The following is a 23,428-nucleotide window of genomic DNA, read 5'->3' on the forward strand; positions in this document are numbered from 1 at the left end:
AACACTTTGTTCTCCGTCTACAAGAAAAGCCCTATGCAAGATATTTTATATCCTATATAATATATATACACGGGGGAGGGGGGGAGATACATACCCAATAGGTACAAACTCAAGGTAAACCACTCCAAACTCGATTGCAAAAATGCAACTTCAGCAAGAGTGGTCAATGCCTGGAATACACTACCTGACTCCATTGTTACATCCTCAAACCCTCATAATTTTAACCTTAAGCTATCTACTATTGATCTCACCCCATTCCTAAGAGGTCAGTAGGGGTGTGCATAGGTGCACCAGCATGCCTACTGTCCCCATTTTTTTGTCCCCATTTCCTGTGTTGTTATTCATGTTTATTCTTATTCCTGTTATCTTGTACGTGAGTGACAAAAATAAAAAAAATAAAAACCCTTGTTATGGCCACCAGGATTTTTATTGAATCCCTCCCCTCCCCTCGACTCCATTCACACAAAGGAATCACTCAGGCTGGAAGTGTGTCATACCCAAACCTAAAGCAGAGTTGGCTGGTGTGCAGTTCCCAGTCTCTTGTTGCAAACGTTTATGAAAGCTTTTTCCCCGATTTTTGAAAAGCCATTGTTTATTCGTCGTTTATTGGTGGCTTCCCGAAACGTCCGAATGCAGCTGACGCGTGCCTTTGGATGCCCCCCCCCTCCCAATCTTGCGGCAAAGGACCAAGATTGGACAAACACACGCGGGGAATTTTCCCTCATTCAAGCTTCCCAGGACCCCCAAGAGAGTCGGGGGGTAGGGGTGGACAATCTTCATCCAGTTTTGCCGTCATCTGGAAAAATGACAAGCCTAAGCGAGCTGCAAAAACAAACCACCACCACCACCCCCACAGAAATCGGGAAGAATTCGGGACCAGGACACGGGAACGGCCCATTCACACGCGATTCCTCCCCTCCAACGTGTCGAGCGCAACCTCCCGGCCGCGAGGCGCGTGCGCGCTGCCTCCCTGTGAGGGAGGCGAGAACATGGCGGAAGCGGAGTGAAGGGTTCGTAACGCCGAAGCGGGTGCGTTTCTCTTTCGCGCGCGGGGAGCGAGCGGTCCGCCCGACGCGGGAGGGGCTCCTGGCCGGCGGGGAGAGTGGGCTGGCGCAAAGCGATCCTCGACGCCGTGCGGGGCCGCGGGGATGGCGGGAACCGGGCAGAGGAGAAGCCCGCTGGGCCCCGGGCTTCTCTCGCCTCTCTTTCCCCAACCCGGCGCCCTCCGGAGGTGCGCGCGCACTCCCTGCTTCTGCGGGCTCGGGAGTTGTTACCCAGGTGCCGGTCTGGAGAAGGTTGCATTGGCTCAGCCTTGCGTGAAGGGTGAACCGTAAATCACCCACGTAGAGAGAGAGAGCCGCGTATCCCCCCCCACCCCTTGTGGGGCTCACTCTCCTTTCTTAAAAGACGCTGACAACCCCTCCGTGCTGTGCAAAGTCTAATATTGGGGGCCAGAAATGAAAGTTGCCCCGTGTTTGAAGAGTCCCCATGTGCAATGCTTTAGCTAAGCAAAGCAGGATGTCCTGGAAGAGAAAGAGGAAATCCCGCACACACCTAGGTGCACCCCTTTCACCTGACTTGCTAGATGGATGGATTGGATTTGATTCCTTTCCCTGGAATCAAAATGAAGTGTTGGTTAAAAATCGAAATTCGTGTCGGGCTCATTCTCTAGATCTCTCTGATGAGATAAAGTAGCAGCTGTTAAAATTTACATTTGCTGTGCTGGTGGTGGAGTGAAATTGTGCCCTTGCTGGCTTTTCTACAATCCCATTAGGTTTAAATTACTATTGGTGTAACATGAAAGGCAAAAGAATCTTGTGGCATCCAAAATACCATTGTTGTTATTGTTAAAGTAAAGGTAAAGGTTCCCCTCGCACATATGTGCTAGTTGTTTCCAACTCTAGGGGGCGGTCAGCGCTGTCCCAAGATGTCTCTGTGATCATGTGGCCGGCCGAAGGCGCATGGAACGTTGTTGCCTTCCCACCTATTTTTCTACTTGCATTTTTACATGCTTTAGAACTGCTAGTTTGGCAGAAGTTGGGACAAATAACGAGAGCTCACTCCATTACATGGCGCTAATGATTCAAACTGCCGACCCTTCTGTTCGACAAGCTCAGTGTCTTAGCCACCGTGCCCCATTTTACTATTATTAATTAATTAATTAATACCTATTTTAATAGTTAGTATTAATTTAAAATTAGTATTAATTTAAAATTAGTATTAATTTAAAATTAGTATTAATTTAAAATTAGTATTAATTTAAAATTAGTATTAATTTAAATGTACTATTAATTTGGTATTTATTAATTAATTAATAACTATTGCTGTTACTGTTTGCTAAATTTGTAGGCTGCTGATTCTCACTATCTGAATAGCACACATCTTTTAAGATGCCACAGTGCTAGATTATGCTGTATTTCATGAACTGGACATACCTACTCCTCCTCAGTGATTTTAATAATATTTGCTCCCAGGTAAAGTACAGACCAATGTTTCTTGATCTTGGCTCCTTGAAGATGTGTGGAACTTCAGTTCCCAGAATTCCCTAGTCAGCAAAGATGACAATGTCACAGGTTTTTGAGATGATAGGGGCAGCAGCCTTCAGTTTTAGAGCTGAAGTCCGCATATCTTCAAGCTGCCAAAGTTAAGACATTACCAGTATAAAGAATGCTGACAGAGAAACCCACTACTGTATTTCTGGATTGCAAAATTTTGCATGGCCATTAAATGAGAGGAGAGAGAGTTTTGCAGAACAGATATGATCTGCTAATAGCATATAACCTGCAATGCTTCTGCTACTGGACTTAATTTCCCGCCATGCCTGATCATTTGATATGGCTAGACTGGTAGAATTTGGAGTCTTACATTATCATTTGGACGGCTGGATGATGCTAGTCTTGTATAGGATTGCAACCTAATACAGATTATAAAAAAAATTACAATTTCATTTCCCATCTATAATGTGAGTGATATACTTTTTACTCAAAGGGTTTCAGTAAGGATAGGTGAAGTGTTTCTGAACCCTTCAAAATATCAAAATGCTAAATATGACTATGTAAAAATGACTAGATAGGTGGCAGTTGAAAAATGATAATGATAACAACAGGTATCTCAATTGTTTTAACAATAGCTGCTAATTTTTGCAATTCACAAGCATGTGCCCACCTGCAATAAAAGTTGCATTTTCTCTAAAATGTTATGAAAGGACAGTTTTTTTATTTCATAAGGCTTAACTGAAAGTATAAGTGATTTATAGCATTCCTGTTTCAGGTAGCTACTTACATGTTCATTTTGCATAGTACAACACACAGGAGAAATGGATCAGCTAAACATTGCATCAGCGTGATGCAGATACGATTTTAGTCTTACAAAGTAATCCCATGCACACTTCTTTGAAAGTAAGCAATATTAAACACAGCAGGATTTAATTCTAAGTGCATTTGCATATTTTGTGCTATTAAACTTGGAGGTCTGAGTTCAAATCACATCTCAAACGTACATTTTAATTAATTTGCTAAATGTGGGCCACTTGTTTTCGTTCCCTCAAAAATAAAACACTACCTGTCCAGTCTTGAGTATAGTTTGTTCCCAAAGCAAAATGTACTTGCCATTTAAATTGTACTGATATATCTGGCAGCCTTCTGCATCGGCTGTACAAAATTTTCAGGGGCAACTTCATAGAAGACAAAAGCATAAACAGGTGTGATTGGCAACAGCAGAGCATCTACAACATGTACAGCTATTTAAAAGAAAAGAAACATCACCGTTTCACTCCTAAAATAATCACTCTTTATTTTTTAAATGATACCTGCAACAGTATTTTGAGATAAACTGTTATTCTGGTTCTCTAGTATGAAACTTCAGGCATGAGATTTGGACTTGCGTTATTAAATATTGTGGAATTTGGTCTTGTTTTCTATATAGAATCCTAACTACACGTGTGTTTCCTTTAGGAGGTAGAAGAAAATGGTATTCATTTGATGTTGTTGTTTTTTAATACTTTGTTCAGAGGCAAAATCATTCCACAACTATGGAGAATGAATCAAGCACAACAACGTCTTCTACAGGCACAACAACCATCGCTACTACATCTTCCCCCTCCCGTACACAACCACCCCAGATATCTGTCTACAGTGGCTCAGATCGACATGCTGTGCAGGTATTTAACCAAGGAAACACTGTTAATATGTATTGCAATTGAAAATCGTTGCCAAAAATATTTTGATTAAATGCAGCTTCTATGATTTCAATAATAACTCTTGACCAGACCTTCCTCCTGCTTGTTTCTCTCTTTTTTCCTTTGCAACCAGTGTAGCGTTCTGGATAGATTAAATGCTTGCAAACTATTTTGGGAAATGTGCAGTTTTAAGAATATTTGTGTTCTGATCCATAGCAGTCTAGGAACTGTTAGTTCGTTTACTTAAAAGCATAGACCAAATGAAGTTCTCTGCTATCCTTTGTTGGAGTCAGCATCATTTCTGGAATTAGCAGCAGGGGCAACTATAGAGAGAAGTGAGTTATGGTAATTTAAAAAAAAGACAGTGACTGTGAATACACATGCAAAATAGGGTAGGGTTTCTGTTAGATGGTTGTGGCTATTGCCTTCACTTTTTTTGACTCTATGTGGATGCCTCTATTTATAGGGAAAATAAAGAATAATTGGCCTAGCTTTTAAAAACCTCATCCTGCCTGTATGTACCCTTTCATCCTTTTCTATCACATTCTTTCTTTCTCTCTTTTTTAATGTTGTTCTTCTATCTCAGTGCTTCTCTTCTTGATTCTTCCAGGCTCCTTCTAAACACTGATTTATCTTTGATCCTAATTTTGCTACTGGTAGTTCATTTGGTTCATATAGAATCAAAAGATTTTGAAAGTTATTTAATACAGTTCATTTCCATCTGGCAAGTAAAATGCTTGATCGTTACAAAACAGTGGTATTGTGTGGAATGTTAGTAAAACAGCCTTTGCAACCCGATATCTTCCAGGTGGGTTAGATCTAGAATTCTTAGCCAGGATAGCCTGAGGCTAAAAATTCTTGGAATGGCAACTCCCGTGACTTAGTCATGAGGACTGGGGGGGAAACTATTTAAAATAGGCAGTTTCAATTATTTGAGAGAAAACGTTTTTTATGAAAGTTCAGCTGAGGCCACTGACACCAAGAATTTGGCCCTTGTTGAGCAGTGGAGCTAATATTTTGTCTGAACTGCCCAAAATCTCAAATGGCAAAATTTTTGCCATTTCAGATGCTGAAGCTCCTTGAAAGCCTGGGGGTGGGCTAAATTCCTATTGAGCAGGAATTTCCACCAATCCTCCCTTCCCAACCATTTGACATTTCCCCAACCCCTAGACCTGTCTGTTTTTCAGACTTGCTGCCTGAGAAATTCTAGGAGTTGAGACCCTCACTTCTTAAAGTTGCCAAGTTTGAAAAACACAGTACTAGAAACATCAGGCAAGCCAGTGTTGTGTTGTAGTAGCCCTGCACAGATTTGGGGGATTCTAATTGGCCAATGATAAGTCAGGCTACAGGGGAAGGACATAGAGCCTTCCAAAGACAGATTGACTTTGGCATTCCATCGATGGTCCTGGAAGGAGCATGTTTGGATGTAAGCAAAACACTTGGGACGCAGTGGCTCAGTGGCTAAGATGTTGAGCTTGTCAACCAGAAAGGTCGGGAGTTTGGCAGTTCGAATCCCTAATGCTGCATAATGGAGTGAGCTCCCGTTACTTGTCCCAGCTTCTGCTAACCTAGCAGTTCGAAAGCATGTAAAACTGCAAGTAGAAAAATAGGGATCGCCTTTGGTGGGAAGGGAACAGCGTTCCATGCGCCTTAGTCATGCTGGCCACATGACCACGGAGACATCTTTGGACAGCGCTGGCTCTTCGGCTTTGAAACGGATATGAGCACCGCCCCCTAGAGTCGGAAACGATAGCACATATGTGCAAGGGAATCTTTACCTTTACCTAAAACAGATATGGAATAAATAATATTCTTATTGGCCAAGTGGGATTGAACACACAAGAAATTTTTCTCTGGTGCATAACCTCTCAGTGTACATGCAAACCACAAAGTGGTGGGTCATAGATTGTAAATCATAGTTGTAGTCATTAATCATAAGAGACAAACAACAAGCGGTAAATCATAAAATACCAATAGCAACAGATAGTAGGAAAGATGAGAAATGAAAAGGTGAGAAAGATGAGAAGGAATAGCAACAGCCTACTACATGGGTAAATATATTTGCCCCTGAATTGGAGCTGTGGGAATTAGGTATTCAGCAGAGTGATGGCACCACCCAGGGGGTGGTGGTGGTGGTGGTGTGCTGTCTCTGTGTCTTACATGCAATGCCCAATAGCAGTGTCCTGAGGGGAGAAGTTGAAACAGTTTGTGACAAGTATATGAAGGGTCTGTAGATATATTTTCAGCCCTCTTTCTGGTTTGTGCAGCGTACAGTCAGTGTAGTTGGTTAACTTTAAGCATTGGCATCTGATAGGATAGTCCAGACTAAGAGAACATGTATTTGGCCTTGTGGCATGGTGACCACACAATGACACACCACTTGCCTTGGAATGATACCTTCTCAAGCACAACGTTGGACAATTCAAACTAAGTTCAGTTCTTTAATTGTTTACACCTACTGTAGCGGATGGAATTTTGCCAGACTAAATACTGCTCCCAGCCTAACAGATACATCCTGAGAGAGTCTAAAGAGTGGCTGTTCTCTTCTCTTCTCTTCCTCTGTTTCCTATCTAGACTGTGCTGCCTCTTGTCTCCCTTCCCTTTCTGGAATGTGCTTCCTCCTTCCTGTGAGAAATTGCCATTTCACTATCATTTATCACCCCAACTCCCCTTCGATGGACCCCACCTCTCACATGTCTGCCATATATTCTGATGCTGGACATGGAAGCCTGTGATCAAAGAACTAGCAGTAAACTGAGTGGTCAGATTAATTATATGGGTTGCTCAGGGGATCTAAAATGTTCCTGGTTACAAAGGCAGTGATGCAGTTTCTTAGAAGTGTAGGCTATACTAATGCTTAAATGGCTGTTATGACAGGACTGATCTTTCTCCATCTCTTGTTCTTGCCATGGTTACCGCTACTCAAAACCCCACAGGTCATTCAGCAGGCCTTGCATCGTCCCCCCAGCTCAGCTGCACAATACCTTCAGCAGATGTATGCGGCTCAGCAGCAGCATCTAATGTTACAAACTGCAGCTTTACAACAGCAACATTTGAGCAGTACTCCGTTCCAGAGTTTGGCCAATGTTCCACAGGTAAGACTGGGGTAGATTAGAAAATAAAGATCACGAAGTTGACCATTATTATTACTATTATTATACTTCATTCATTAAACATGAAACTTAATCGAGTGAACATTCAAAAGTGCATCACAAATACCACTGACTGGTGCTAATGGTTGATACAGGTTGCTGCCAGCTTCCTAGGACTCAACCAAGTACCTTCTTAAAATATACCAGCAGTGGTAATTCCAGTGGTAATTGGCACACTGGGTGCTATTCCAAAAGCACTGGAATTACATTTAAAACAGTTAAAAATTGACAAAATCACCAACAGTCAAATGCAAAAAGCCGCACTGCTTGGATCTGCACGCATATTACGAAAATACGTTACGACGTCCTAGGCCCCTGGGTGGGGCCCGACTAGTAACCAATGCCAAATCCGGCGAAACAACTGGCTGCTGTGATACAATTGAATAATAATAATAATAATAATACATCAAGAAATTACAGATTCCTGCAATAACATCAGCGGAAGTAAAAAAAAACTCTGCTACTCAGAATGTCATGCATTTTAAGAAGATATTTGGTCGATAGCTAGGATGCTGGCAGTAACCTGTATCAACCATCAGTGCCAGTCAATAATATTTGTGAAACATTTTTAAATATTCAGTTGACTGAGTTTCATGTTTAATGAATAAAGTATATTATTATTATTATTATTATTATTATTATTAATAATAATAATAATAATAATAATACAATACTCCGGTTTTAAGGGAATGTTTTCTAACGTTCCTCCCACCCTACAAATATTTGTCTGTAGCACTTAAAGCATAATTTGGTATTTAAGAGCAGTGGAACTTTAATAGCCAATAGCTTCAACCAGCATAGGCAATAGTGAGGCATGCTGGGAACTGCAGTTTGACAATATTAAAAGATCTCACATTTCCTACCTCTGATATAAATAGTCAAGAAAATATTCATAAGTGGAAGAGGTAATTTTTTTAAAAAAAATCTAATATTTCAACCAAGCAATTTAATAGTGTGTTGATAAAATAATAATAAAATAACTTACTATTAAGGAACAGAAGCCTGAGACTAGAGACTGAACCAATTTGATTTTCATTTTGAAACAATGTAACAATTCATAATTATTAGTTGTGAATATCTGATTATTTCAATCCCTTGTGTTATTGATACAGTGACTTTCATTTCTCTCTTTTGACATCAGAGAATGTACTCTTATCATTTTTGTTGAGTATCTATAATAATTGCATGTCCAAGGATTTTTAATCTTCTAGCAATATTAAACGCAAGAATGAAAGTGACATCAAAATGCAATAAAAAGTTAGAGTTTATTGATTTTTTTATTTGGAAAATATAATCCCATTTTCCTATTTCTAGCACCCAGCGATTTACTGCTTCATTTCTACCCTTGAGGTCCAAGCAAAGAAAGAGGAAAACAAAATAAGAGAGGGGACAAACATTGTTCTCCCTATTGTAGCACCATCCCTTGGTTGGTTGAAGGAAATCACTATGGAATTCCTTACTAGGTGGATGGAGTGTTAGTTCAGGATAACATATGACTCTTTAAGCTTTCAAAAGAGATAGGAAGCCGACTGGAATTAAAGACAATGGAGACCACAAATAAAAGTGATTATGAGAATTGTAGCTTTGGGGCTGCCGTTGAATTTAATGCGGGTACACTCTTGTTAGTCAAGCATTTTTTCTAGCAATGCAGATGACTCATTTGATAGATATGCTTGCTGTTTAGGCAAATCTTTCAGGTGGGAGGCAGTGTGCTTCTCCTAATGGCAGTGTCAGTCAGCAGTCCAGCATGTCAGAAACCTCGGTAAGTATCTAGCAAAAGTATTTCTCTTAATTTATAAGGTTCCATGTTTATTCTTTATATTCACATTGTTTGTGCAAATGTTTGAGGAGCAACAACTGGGATTCTTGACCTATTAAAGCAGGGGTGTCAAACTCAAGGCCCCGGGGGCTGGATCTGCCCGCGGCGTACTTAGATCTGGCCACCCTGGAAACAGCAAAGGATGGCCCGCAGTCCCTCTGCCAGTGAAAATGGAGCTCAGGAGGGCTGCATGCTGGCAGAGGGTTGAAGGAGGCCTTCGCAGCTGAAAATGGACCTCAGGAGCCTGTTTTCTTTTGACACTCCTGTATTAAAGTGTCAGTGCCTTAATGCTGGAAATAGTAATATAGATGTTTAAACATTATTTTGCTTTTCCCCTTTTGCGAAGATTAGACAGACAGACAGACAGACAGACAGACAGACAGACACACACACACACACACACACACACACACATATATATATATATATATATATATATATATATATATATATATATATATATATATATATATATATATATATGTTTATTATTTGTGCTGATAAATAAATAAAGGGAGACTAGTATAGATCTATTTCAAGCTATTTAGCTCTCATCAGCTAGCTAATCAAATCCCAGTAAGGGTATGGCTAGCTTATTGCAAGCAGAGTGTTTCGAGTTTAGAAGTGAATTCTGGCTTCAGATGTAATAGCTGGCTAACAAATGGGCAAAGCTTACACAAAAAAATATATGGCTGTTTAATTCCCATGTTTAAGCTTGGAAAATTCTCTTATTATTTGTTAGCAAATGTTAGCATGTAGTAGACTATGTCCAGTATTCTTTTTAATGAGGAAAGACTTCAGGCTAAAATACAGTTTTAAAAGCTGAGACTTAGCATTTTGCCATATCCAAATTCTGTCCCACAGAGCATAATTTCAAAACAAAAATATTCTTTCACGGCATAATGTGAATGTTACTTAGGCATCTGCTGTCGTGTTTTCGGTAGAAGAGTCAATTGAATAGAATTGTTGGGAGCGGCTGCCTTTAGATGAGAGGGCTAAAGATAGTTAATGATGATTTATTTTTCTCCCCTAGATTAATCTTTCTGCTTCTCCTACACCTGCACAGCTAATAAGCCGTTCACAGACCTCCAACACTAGTAGCAGCAGTCTTACGCAGCAGACGATGCTGTTAGGGAGCACCTCTCCTAATCTGACTGCCAGTCAGGCTCAGATGTATCTCCGAGCTCAGATGGTAAGTCTTGCAGATTTAATGTTACCCTTTTGGGCGTTTTTGTCCTCTCCTGTCTCTGTGTACGGCTTTTGGCTGCGTGTTGCAAGTGTTCTGACCTAGGCTCCCCCAGCAGCACAAAGCTGAGTCCTTCTCCTGATAAACCCCTTTTATTTAATTTACAGTGAATTCCTCTCCAGCAAAGTCTTTCCTCTCTCACGGTCTTTCAAGACAGTTCACAATTACCGACCTTTATCAGGCTTGGAGGGTGGCCACGCCGATATCCTTCAGACGCCGCAATACTTGGCAAGAATGCAGGAATGAACTAATTGTCTCCTGCAAACACTCCTCCCCTTTCATTCCTCTTTTATTCCCTATGGGAGGGGCCATTCACCATCCAACTGTGGCCTTACTCCCAAGTCGGCCCTTGTTCCTTAGCTTTTCCCTTCATCTGGCAACTCTGTGCATGCACACATAGGGAATAGGCTCCATCTGTTCATCTGCCTCACTGATGTCTGACTCTGAAGGCAGCTGATAACTGGCATATGGCTCTGGCCCTCTCTCTGACCCTCATCAGAGCCTTCCCGAGACTCCAGGATTTGCCCATGTTCATCTCCAACCTCCTCACTGTCCAAATCTGCTGCCAGCTCTACTGGCTGCTGACGGGTCACAAAAGTAAGTGCACTTGTGCCCTTTATGGGGCTACCCTTGAAGGGCATTCAGAGGCTATAGGGGGGTAGGATGCGGTCACACAGGCAGAATGGCCCATTTAACACCACTGCTCCATGAGTTGCATTGGCTGCCGGGTTTGCTTACAGATGCAAATCAAAGTGTTGGTAATCTTCTATAAAGCCCTTGTGTGTCCTGGCTACTTGAGGGACTGTCTCATTCTGCTGGGATTCTCCCCCCGCCCCGAGGAGACATACTACGGGCCCTATTAGCCTGACTACTCCAACTGGTAGAATCCAGGAGATGTTCTGCATCTGCTCCGTGGGATATCTTGGCCCCAGGGATGAGGTCAGCCCCCATTCTCTGACCTTTCAGAAGAGCTTACTGGCTCTTCAGTTAGCTTGGGGTTCCAATTAGGGAATATCATAGTGGAGGCAGTTGATCAATTAACAACAGATCCCATCTCCTCCCCCCGTCCTGCTCTCGCCCTGCCCATTTTTTAATTGGCTGTAGCGTTTTGGATTCTGCATTAACTATTTATGCTTTTAACCTATATCTGTGATGGTGAACCTATGGCACGTGTGCCCGAAGTGGCCCCTGACATGCATTGCATCGGCCGTTCCTCTTCCTGGTTTCTGGTGCACATGCACACGCGACAATCAGCTGGCATTTGTGCATGCGGCAGTGCCGTAAACTGGAAGAGCTGCATGCTGTGAGCATGCATGCTGGCCGGCTGATTGGCGCATGCGCAGCAGTAACAGGAAGAGTCGCCAGCCGGTACTCATATGCGCGCTGAAAACCAGAAGTAAATTCTTCAGCGTGTGCATGCCCCTGGGCAACTCCTCTTCCTGGTTGCGCCCCAGACAAGTGCACACTTGAAGTGCCCCCTTTTCGGCACTCAATGCTTCCCGTGTGCGCTCACATTTCGGCACTTGGTGCTGAAAGGATTCACCATCACTGACCTATATAGGTTTTTTTTAATGATTGTAAATTGCCCAGAGTTAACGTGAGATAAGAAATGCAGCCTATACATTTTATAAATAAATAAATAGTCTGACTCCAAACAGTGGCATTTTTATTATTTCGATTATTATAGGAATATTCCTATTCATGTTCTGGTAAATATAGAAGAAGCATCTGTGCCTCTTTTGGTAAAGTTTAGATTGCTCTGTTCAGCCAGAGGTCTAAGGTTCCAGGAAGTAGGCAATTTCCCACCCTAGTTCTCAACGCTAATATTTCCTAGTGGTGTCTCAACCAAGTACCTACTCTTAAGATCAGCCAAGGTTGGCCAGGTATTCACGTCTATTTGACAGTTTCCCTTTTAAAGTAAAAAGTAAAGATTCCCCTCGCACTTATGTGCTAGTCGTTCCCAACTCTAGGGGGCGTTGCTCATCTCCGTTTCTAAGCCGAAGAGCCAGTATTGTCCCAAGATGTCTCCGTGGTCATGTGGCCGGCATGACTAAACACCAAAGGTGCATGGAACACTGTTACCTTCCCACCAAGGGTGGTCCCTATGTTTCTACTTGTATTTTTAAATACTTTCTAACTGCTAGTTTGACAGAAGCTGGGACAAGTAACGGGAGCTCACTCTGTTACGCGGCGCTAAGGATTCAAACCGCCGAGCTGCACATTTTTTCTGATCGACAAGCTCAGCATCTTAGTCACTGAGCCATCACGTCCCTAGTTTCTTTTTTTAGTAACTTTCAAATACCAATGAAGAACAGCATGTAATTATGTTGCCTTGGGGAAAGCCTCAGGCTGTAGACATTCTTCAAAGAGATGAAATAGCAAAGCTACTCAAAAAGTGTTAAGGTTCTTTTTAAGACATTAGAATAAATACTTGTAGGTCTTGTGCTAAAAGAAAAGGCACACCAATTTTATTTTCAGACTACAGGTAGTCCTCGACTTATGACCTCAATGGAGCCCAATTTTTCTGTTGCCAAGTGAAACATTTGTTAAGTGAGTTTTGTCCCCTTTTTTTAGGACATTTCTTGTCACCGTTGTTAAGGGAATCGCTGTTGTTGTTGTTAAGTGAATCTCGCTTCCCCCCTGGATTTCCTTATCAGGTGGCAGCAAAGGGTGGCCCCATAACCCCGAGACACTGCAACCGTCATAAATATGAGTCAGTTGCCAAGTATCCGAATTTTGATCACATGACCCTGGAGATGTCGCAACGGTCATAAGTGAAAAACAATCACGAGTCACTTTCTTCAGTGCCGTTGTAACTTGGAACGGTCACTAAATGAACTGTTGTAAGCCGAGGACTGCCTGTGTGCGTGTGTGTGTGCTTTGTGTGGCTTTCAATTTTCTTTTTCCTGCCTTCACAGCTGATTTTTACGCCTGCTACCACTGTGGCAGCTGTCCAGTCTGACATTCCTGTTGTGTCCTCATCATCTTCGTTTCCCTGTCAGTCTGCAGCTACTCAGGTGAGGCTGCATGGATTGTGGAGAGTGTGTGTGTCTACCTGTAACCCAGAACCATTGTGAAGGACTGGGATGCGACTTTCCTCTTTATGTTCATATGCATTGTTGGTTGTTTTTTTGTCAAAATATTATTGCATTAGAGCTTTTGTGTGTGCAATCACTCACACAAAAAGCCAGTGGTGCTTTTAAATGCTAAAGGCCACCGGACTCTTGCAAACACACATACAACATGTTCTAGATGCGCATTCTTTTTTGGTCAGTTATAAATAATTAATCGTATAAAGTTTGTGAATGTGTGTTTTCTTGAAGATAAAATTATTATTTTTTTAACCACGGAAAGTAGGATGAGCACCCTCACAGACCTGATACATGTGGCCATGCTTAGCTAGTTCATACTTGGAAAACAACTTGGAAAACAATGCACTAGTTATTATGCTTTAACCTTTAACATTAATTCCTAAAGCACACAGTGAATAAACGTATTTGTACAGAGACTGAATCCTAATCGTACCTGTAACTCTGTTAACAGGATTAACTTCTAAAAATGTCCATTGTTTAATACTGTCAGCTGAGTATTCAAACTTTCTTCAGCATATTTTCCTGGTATAAAATTTAAAGTTACAGTGGTATTGTGGTGAAAGAAGAACTAAGGGCAATCATTAATGTTAAGATTCTTTAACCTTCTTTAATTCAACTTTGAGCAGATAAGACATGCATTTAACAATAATAAATAGACTGCATACAGTGTGATATAATCATTCAGAGTAGCTCCCTTCAGGTTTAAGAACTGTGATAGAGCAAGTAAGTTGGGTGTCTTTTATACCTATGTGAAAAACTTCCTCAGTTACTTGTTTTTTTTAAAGTTTGACACAGTAGGCAGTATTGGCTAATCACTTGAGCCATTCTCATGGTTCCTATATATTTGTGTCTTTAATCAAAGTAATAAAAATTGACAATAGAGAACTTTATTGTTCAAATAATCTGTGAAAATGCCTGCATTCTTGTGTTTGGTCAAACCCGGTTATTTATACAAGCATGAACACAACTTTGGATCAATCAATTATAACAAACAATAAGCAATCCCATATCAGAAAAATGGAAAGGATTTTATGATTTAATGACATGGCAATTTTGCAGAAGTGTACATGAAATGCTGGGTGTGTGAAAAACTTTTCAGAAAAAACATCATAACAATTTGTACTGTGGATTAAAATATCTATCCCTCTATATTTGCTTTAGCACTACTATTATGGATTTTTTAAAACAACCATTATTTAATAAAACAACAAAAAAAGTGGGTGGGGGAATAAAAGCGAAGTAAAATTTAACAAAGACAAATTAGTACAGCAGCATGTGTGTGTGTGTGTTAAGACAGAGAAAGGGTGTTGCCTACATGTAAATACACATATATGAAACTTTTCACAACAGTTCCAGGTCATCAGCAAGAATGACCATATTTCATTAATTTTAGTACAATGGACTGATACCAATGGAATGACTAAATATCAATAAATATAGTAGCATAATTATTTTCATAAATATGTTAAAGTTTAATTGATTTTGATCAATACACAGTAAAAAAAATTGGAAATATAAAAGAGAAAAAGGTTAAGCAAGTACAATGTCAACATCCAACTTTGAATTATTTGCTAGAGTTAGTAATGAAAAGAAGAAAGAGAAAAGGAACTCTTAATTCGACCTAGAATTGAAGGATATTAACTACGTCCTTTAAACAAAAGAGAAATCAAAGATGATACATACCATCAGCATACCAACTGCTCTGATAACAATTCATTAAGACATACTTTTAGGGTTTATTTTTACTCTTGTAACTTATTTATAATATCTACATAAAAAATAATAAACAAATTAGTAACAGTTGACATTTGTATTTTTTTATTGGTGATTTTGCCCAGCTTGCGTGTCACAGCCTGTGGAAGCGCTGTCTATGGAAAATCAGCTGTATTGTTGTTCCATCTTACAATTAAGATGGAACTTTGCTGGGTGGAAGTAATGAGAGGGAGGTGTTGGTACTTGTCTACATATTAGCAAGCAACCAGTCAAGTAATCCGCAACGAGGCATGTTTCCCACAGCGGCGTCAACCTGTTGTTTCTCGAAATACTTCATTACCTCCTGCAAAATATCCCCCACGCTTGCACCTTTCTTGGCTGCCTTGTCAGCCAGTTGTGGAAGCTTCTTCAGCTCATCATCATTCTCATTCATGAAAGTGAGATTGGGCACTTGGAAATGAGAAGCAGCCATCCACTGGAGGACAGCCTGGAGTTCTCTGTTCTGTGAGCTGCTGTTGGAGCTCTGATTGTTTACTATCACCTCAGAACCAGCAGGCACAAGCGGTTTTCCAATATTAGTTCGTGGAGGTTTCTGGGATAACATTGAATCTGGAGTTGACATGCCTTTGTTTCTTGCTGTGATGTATGTCCCTTGCTCGTCAGAGTAATCTTCCACAACAAAATCAGGGCTTTTAGTCATGTACATACAGAGCTTCATCACAGATTCCATCAGCTGATCAATGAATTTCTTATTTATCTGTTCCATATTTTCACAATCCACATCTGAACTATTCTGTTTGGATGGGGGCTTTCTATTAGATCTATCGTCATACGTGTTCGACTTGGGATTCTTGCTTATTTCACACTCATCTACATTGAAACCAGCCTCTTGTAGGACCTTCTGGATGATTGACAGAAGGGCACTTTGTATTTCCCCCCTCTGGTATTCTTGCTGCTGTGGCTCACTCCTGGCACTATGAGATTTAGAACCATGTTTACCTCCCTTTTCATAAAATCCAAATGAAGACGTATTTGACTCACAAACAGGCTCTTTGTACTGAGTTAAGAGATGTTGTTGTATCAACATTAAAGCTGTCAAAATGAGGTCTTTTGCTAGAAACTCGGTGGTAGAGTTACTTTTTTCTGACTTCTTATCATGACACCCCCTCTCTGGACCTTTGCCTCCTGCTCTTGATCTCAACATGCTAATTCCATCCTTAATTATTGTTTCACCTACTTTTTGTGCTGATGTCTGTCCATCTTGCCTTCCCTTTTCCCTCATATGGACCCCACCCTTCAAAGATGCAAAGTGCATATTTGGAGAATTGGGGTCTAACGAACATCCTGTTTTCAATAAAGAGTATACAAGACTATGCCCTCTGTCCTTATTATCCGACATCAAAGCGTTATACATTCTTAATACCATTGCTTCTAAAATCTCAGTTGACTTCTGGGTTCCCGCATTGAAGAGGTTTTTCTTCACCATAGTAACAAAATCTGAGTCTGTCATGAGGACTCCGGTGACATTGTGCAGATTTTTCATGGTAGAGTCAATTAAGTCCGATATGACATCCCTTGTGTGTTTGAGAAACACTCTCTTCAGAATCACACAGGCTGGGAGTGGTGGCCTTTTGTGTATCTTGGTGGCATTCACAAATGAAAATGTCATATCCTTAGCATTTTTGTTTGCATATACCATTAGCCCTTTGTTAAAAGAACCAATACCTTCACTGCAGGATGACTGTTTTCTTGGATGTATCAAGTGGGCATGGGTTGGTCTTCCTTCGTCATCTGGTGATGATTCGCTTTGGTTGGAACATAACTCACCATAAAAAAGCGACGTTTTCTTGGGGAGTCCTTTACCTTCCTCTTTATTGGGATCCTGAGCATTTTCTATAACGTCATTCACCATCTTGGATGCAACCTTACTTACCGAACCAGAGGCATTGAGGGGTTTCCCATCTTTAGAGGCATAAATTGCCTTGCGTATACATTTGCTGGCGGCGTCTTCCAAATTTTCAGAGATCTCTTTACTTGCCATCTGCATAACCAAAGTGCACAGCTTTTGGACAGTGCATGCTACTTCATCTGATGGTGTTTTCTGACCTTCCAAAGGTTTGAAAGCTGTATTGTTGTTATTCTGGGACATCTTGTCCGCTGCCGATGGCTTTTGTGCAGGAGGGGCGGTTGAAGGGGTTAGTGCATGCTGAAATCCACATGCATATTTTTGCAGGTCATCAAAAAGCCAGGACACAACATTAAGCTCTTCGGTTGAACCTTGTTTGAACAGGCAAACTGCTCCTTCTGTCTTAGACTGTTCTGGCGTGTCACTGTCCTTGATAACAATGACCTCTTTGTCCTGCATTTTCCCCAGATCAAGTCCTGTGGCAGATTCACTGCTTTTAGATTGGCCAGCAGCATCCTTATCTGTATCATCTGTTTGCTTAATGTTCAGGCTGGAAACATCGACAAAACAAATCACTTTGCGTTCCTGATCCTTTCCTCCTCCAGGATTATAGAGGTCGACCTTACACACACCTGCTTGGCTGTGTAACCAATCAACTTCCTGAGACATCTTCTGAGGCTTGGAAGTGGAAATGTACCTAAGACTATAAGGTTGTTCCTTATCAGCTGAACTGCTTTGATGACCCTGCCAGACCGAAGATGTTGCCTCCTCTCTCAACTTTCCATGCTCTTCTGCTGCCAAATGTCATTTTCACTTGTGTGCACACATAGTTTCTATGGCAGCAGTGACATCACAAAGAAGCATCTTGTCACCCTCTGATAATATATATTTCAGCTACTTTTTCTCATTCACCTACCCGGTTTATGAGAAATTTGTCTTCATTAGGAAAAAAAGGAATGTTGCATTCCTTGAAATAATAGTGGAGAAATAAGAGTAGTTAACTTATTTCTATACCAAACCTTAGAGGACCTTTTGATTACAATGTCCTTCAGAGCATCACTGCAAAAGTCGTGTGACAAATTATATGTAGTTGGAGAAGCACTTACAGTTAGGGAATTCTTAGTTCTGTTTCCTGCATGCTCAGCTGCCATGTCCATAAAAAAAGAATCTTCCCTCTTTAGCTGCAGATCTGTTTGCAGTGGTAGCAAACCCTGAGCTGCATTTGGCGCAATAAGGACATGTGCAAGAAGCAATAAAACACAGAGAGCACATCTCTGGGAAAGTTTTGACAATCCCTATATGTCATAAAAGCAGTTCAAGGTAGCTTGTCTAGTAGCCCTCAATAGATTTGGAAATGGAATGGTAAAGGATTTGCATCGCAAGCACAATGTCACAGCCTCATTCAAGGTGAAGGTGGAGGACCCCTCATTAAGTAACTTTGGAGAACTTTAATCAAATGATGCTGACAGTATCGGAATGGCTTTCTGTGTTTCTATTATTTATTGTCCAATAGTCTGTGTACATTGTATCTATATTTCTATTTCTGAACAGCCTGCAACTGTTACTCTACCAATAATTATTAAGCTCCGTGGAAGCATTCGGGAGTATGGAAAAGTCTGATAGGTATGCCATCTAGCGTTATTTTCTTTGTAAAGCATGAAGCAGCCAATTCTTTGGGAGAACAGCAATAAAGCAACCACTCAGGAGCAGCCACAATCAAGGTTCCAAAGAGAGCCCCTGTCAATCAACAGAGAATAACAACCAGTTGTATGAGAACCACAGAGGCGGGGAAAGAAAAGATTCCCAGGCATCGGACGCAACTAACCCAAAGGGCAATAGGCACACACAGATTCAATTCTCTCTCTTCGTGTGTCCCAAAGGTGCTTTTTCAAGAGGCAACTGACTTTCTTGTTTTTGTTTTTTTTTTCTTTTGAAGCCATTTCACTTCTCCTCCAAGAAGCTTCTTCATCTCTGACTGGATAGTGGGGAATGGAAGGATTTATATTCCTTGCAGACAGCTGGTCCTTTGCATCCTTTTAGAGGTTCTTGAAGCACTTGGAAGACTTGGAGGTTTATCTTTGTCCTCAGGGTCACCTGAGCAATGCTCCTGGTTCCTGTAGTCTGCATTTTTTTTCCTCTGGAAATCCATTCCTACTCCCACACCATTCAAAGGGTGTTCATTCCAAATTGTATAGCTAGAAGTCTGGAGAGATTCTCAATTATCCAGGTCACGGTTGTCCCAAAGGTGCTTTTTCAGGAGGCAAATGGAGTTCCTTGTTTTTTTTTCTTTCAAAGACGTTTCGCTTCTCATCCAAGAAGCTTCTTCAGCTCCCTCTTCAAAAGAAAAAAAAAGTCCAGTTGACTGAGAATCTCTACAGACTCTGTGTTTGTGTGTCTGTGTGTGTCTGTGTGTGTCACTGTAGAAAAATGACTGAGTTCTGTAGCTACTTATTAAATAATACTATGAGTTGCTATTTATTTAAGGAGAAGTCATGAATATTTTTTTAAAATACCACCAAAATAAACACAGCACTGAAATTTCAGAGGAAAGAAAGATAGATGACCTGATAAGTAAAAATCAGCATGGAAAGTAGTTATTTTTCTCCAATATAATGTTTAAAATTTCAAAGCTGATACTGTCTCAAGTTTCTTTTGGGTTAAGTGCTGTTGGCATTTCAAAAATATCACATACCTGGAAATAAGTTCCATAAAATTTAGAAATTCGGGATATGGAACTTCATGAGATCAAGAAACACAGCTTTTGATAATCTGGTGGAGGACAGATTTTAAAAGGAACAATGCCAAAATGAAGAGCGAAAGATAACTGGCAGAGAGAAAAAAAGAATTAAATATTCATGTTACAATTAATTTATTTAACATTTTAATGGGTGCACACTTATGATTCTCCATAATTGCATCTCAATTGACTCAAACAAATTAAAACTATATGAGTAGAAAAATACACCATGGGAACATGTCAAAGGCTGCATCCAAATGTTTGACAAGTTCACATCCGTTTTTATCCCTTAAAATTGAGTTATTCCATCTCAACCAGATGTGCCTCACAGTTGTTTTGGGGATGAAATGAATTCCCATGGAAGCAATTTTGAAGAAAGATAGGAAATATAACAAATCAATAATTAATGTAGAGGATTTCACTTAAGCTTTTTATTCTCACTGAAGAAATTCACAGTAGTATAAATACCATTTGTGTCTTTTTCTACAGCAAAAATTGGGGGTAATGAATTGTTTTAGCTTGACTTCCTTACATGTGTTACTATATTTTCTGAAGCTAGCACAAAATATAACATTTCATACTGGCAGAGAATAGATAAGCTTCATACATCTCATTATGTGAAATGTGTGAACAGAATGTAAGAAGTCTAATGAAAGTTGGGGTGATGTTGGCATATAATGTATTTGCTTAATCAGATCTCCCTATCTAGTCTTCCAGTTGTGACACCATTCAGCTTTAATTTAAATTTGAATATAGGACTGAATGTAAATGACCTTGTGGTTTCATATTTTTAACAAGACTTCTTCGTTGTTTCCCTTGTGTTTTAAGTGTACATCCCATCCATTCTGTGTATTGATGATTGTCCATTGAGGTGACTTCAGGGTATGCCTGATCTATTAGTTATTTAAAGATTAGGCCTGTCTACCTAACATTTTTGTGACTCAGTAGTAATCCTTTATTTGCAATTAGTTGCAATTAGTTAGTTGCAGAGAACGATAGAAATATTTCAAAAATAAAATGTAATGATTTAAAATACTCTTCTACTCAAAACATTAGACTCACCTTTCAATAGATTTCATCTAGCTTCTAGATCAGGGGTAGTCAACCTTTTTCTATCTACCGCCCACGTTTGTATCTCTGTTAGTAGTAAAATTTTCTAACCGCCCACCGGTTCCACAGTAATGGTGATTTATAAAGTAGGGAAGTAACTTTATAAAATTTATAAAGCAGAGTTCCAGCAAACCCCTACCGCCCACCATGAAAGCTGGAACGCCCACTAGTGGGCGGTAGGGACCAGGTTCACTACCACTGTTCTAGATATATCTTTGGCTTAGCCCAAAGGTGATTTTTTTTCAAGAGGCAACTGGACTTTCTTGTTTTTCTTGGAAGACGTTTCGCTTCTCAACCAGGAAGATTCTTCAGCTCTGGCTGGATGGTGGGGATGTAAAATTGGAATGATCGAGGGAAATAAATGTTCAAGTCCAAGCTTATATTTTCCTTAAGATCAGGGCACCGTTCTGCCCATGGTCATCCAACACAAGCCCTAGGTACATTTTACATGGATATAAGCAGAGCCAAAAAATAAGTTGTGGCTTGTAAATTGTGCTTTTAAGATAAACGGGGAAAAAGCAGCGTCCCAAATAAAAGTGTGTATAAAGGAAAGGAGAGAGGCCAGTTCTTCTTATTGTTTGTCTTGAAAAGTCTGCATTTTCATAGAATCATGGAATTGAAAGGGGCCATTCAGGCTATCCTGATTATCCCTAAGTCAATACAGGTAGTCCTCTACTTACAAAAGTTCATTTAGCGACCATTCAAAGTTACCACGGTAACTTTGAAAAATGCGACTTTTGACCATTTTTCCACAGTTACGACTATTGCAGCATTCCCCACAGTCAGGTGATCAAAACTCAGGGGCCTTGACCCTGGGTTCCTATTTAGATGTGTTACTGTGTCCCAAGATCATGTGATCTCTTTTTACGATCTTCTGGTGAGCAAAATCAGTGGGGAAGCCAGATTCACTTAACAACTGGATTACCAATTTACCAACTGGAGCGATTCACCTAACAACCGGGGCAAGAAAAGTTGTGAAATGGGGCAAAACTCACTTAACAAATGTCTCACTTAACAACTGAAATGTTGGACTCCATTGTGGTGATAAGTCAAGGAGTCCCTGTATAGCAATGGTTCCCAAACTTGGCAACTTTAAGACTTGTGGACTTCAACTCCCAGAATTCTCAGGCCAGCTCTGGGAGTTGAAGTCCACAAGTCTTAAAGTTGCCAAGTTTGGGAACCACTGCTGTATAGTAATCCAGGTTCAAAGTTTCCGGACAGGTAGTTCTCCAGCCAACAGTTTGACGCCTTTGGAGAAATGTTTAGTTGTTATTACCTAGATAATTGGTTGTGCTGTAAAATTCCTCTCACGGTTAGGAAGCCTTTTCCTTACATTCAAACAGAATCTGCTTTTCTTTAGCTTTCTGTGTTCTGCTCCCTGGGGCAAGAGGTTCTGTTCTTCATTCTGCCAGGTTCTTTAAGTATCACCAAAAATGCTTTTATAATTGCAAAACGACTAAAATGTTATTATAAAATCTTGGCCTTTCCTGATTCCGGGGCTTTTCTAGATAAATGTCAAGATGCATTGTGACATGCTTAAGATAGATCAGTTGGCCATAATGGGTGATTTTATAGGATAGAAGCACTTTTCCTCGCCTGTTAAGTATTAAACTCTTCTAGCTGGTAAGGTTATCTGTGTTTTCTCTTCCCTACAAAAAAATAATTAGGGTGTAGGTCCACTCTTAATTGTACTACCCGAAATGCAAAATTTGTGTTAAGCTAAAAAAGGCATTCAAATTACTATGTTCCAATTTAGTGTTAACATAGTGCTAGTCCCAGTACATGGTAGGTATTCATGTAATCTTAATTTAACACATTAGATTGTTATTGCTGAGTTCCAGAAATGGTAGGTAACCACCAGCTTTGTGTTACATGCTAAATTACTCTAAAATGGGGTTGGGTAGTTTTCAGATCATATGAATACATCTATATTCCACTAATCCAGATTCAGAGTGTACAGTGTAATATAAACCTAGCCAAGGGATGTGGTGGCTCAGTGGCTAAGACACTAAGCTTGTCAATCAGAAGGTCGGCAGTTCAGCAGTTCGAATCCCTAGCCTCGTGTAACAGAGTGAGATCCCATTACTTGTCCCAACTTCTGCCAACCCAACAGTTCGAAAGCACATAAAAAATGCAAGTAGAAAAATAGGGACCACCTTTGGTGGGAAGGTGGTCCGTTCCATGCGCCTTTGGCGTTTAGTCATGCCGGCCACGTGACCACAGAGAAGTCTTCAGACAGCACTGGCTCTTTGGCTTAGAAACAGAGATGAGCACCGCCCCCTAGAGTCGGGAACGATTGACACGTATGTGGGAGAAGAATCTTTACCTTTACCTTATAAATCTAGCTATTGAGTCCTTATTTTACCTGGTAAGCCTGTGGTGAAATCTAAATTCATGTTTACATTTGAAACGAATACTTAAAAGCAGGATGCCATGATTGATGGAAGCAAGGTCCATGATTCTCATGATGAGGAAA

At 40.5% G+C, this 23,428-nt stretch overlaps 1 protein-coding gene and 1 pseudogene across 8 annotated transcripts in view; one reads left to right on the plus strand and one right to left on the minus strand.

Moving 5' to 3' along the window:
* Nucleotides 1-950: 950 nt before the first annotated feature.
* PHC3 (polyhomeotic homolog 3) overlaps nucleotides 951-23,428 on the plus strand; it is a 56,117-nt gene continuing 33,639 nt past the window's right edge. For 3 of the 8 annotated variants that reach the window (XM_087725260.1, XM_087725262.1, XM_087725267.1), the window contains exons 1-6: nucleotides 951-1,029; nucleotides 4,010-4,159; nucleotides 7,114-7,272; nucleotides 9,014-9,091; nucleotides 10,182-10,340; nucleotides 13,313-13,411. In XM_087725260.1, coding sequence (XP_087581386.1) covers nucleotides 4,031-4,159; nucleotides 7,114-7,272; nucleotides 9,014-9,091; nucleotides 10,182-10,340; nucleotides 13,313-13,411 — 624 coding nt within the window. In that variant the 5' untranslated portion in view covers nucleotides 951-1,029; nucleotides 4,010-4,030. The remainder of the gene's footprint in view (nucleotides 1,030-4,009; nucleotides 4,160-7,113; nucleotides 7,273-9,013; nucleotides 9,092-10,181; nucleotides 10,341-13,312; nucleotides 13,412-23,428) is intronic. The other 5 variants (XM_087725264.1, XM_087725265.1, XM_087725263.1 and 2 more) reach the window with 4 other exon arrangements.
* LOC148043541 (A-kinase anchor protein 4 pseudogene) lies at nucleotides 15,284-18,003 on the minus strand (annotated as a pseudogene).

Source organism: Thamnophis sirtalis, unplaced genomic scaffold (assembly GCF_051295495.1).
Source record: "Thamnophis sirtalis isolate CommonGarterSnake01/CBP01778 unplaced genomic scaffold, rThaSir2_p1.2 scaffold_11, whole genome shotgun sequence".
NCBI lineage: Eukaryota > Metazoa > Chordata > Lepidosauria > Squamata > Natricidae > Thamnophis > Thamnophis sirtalis.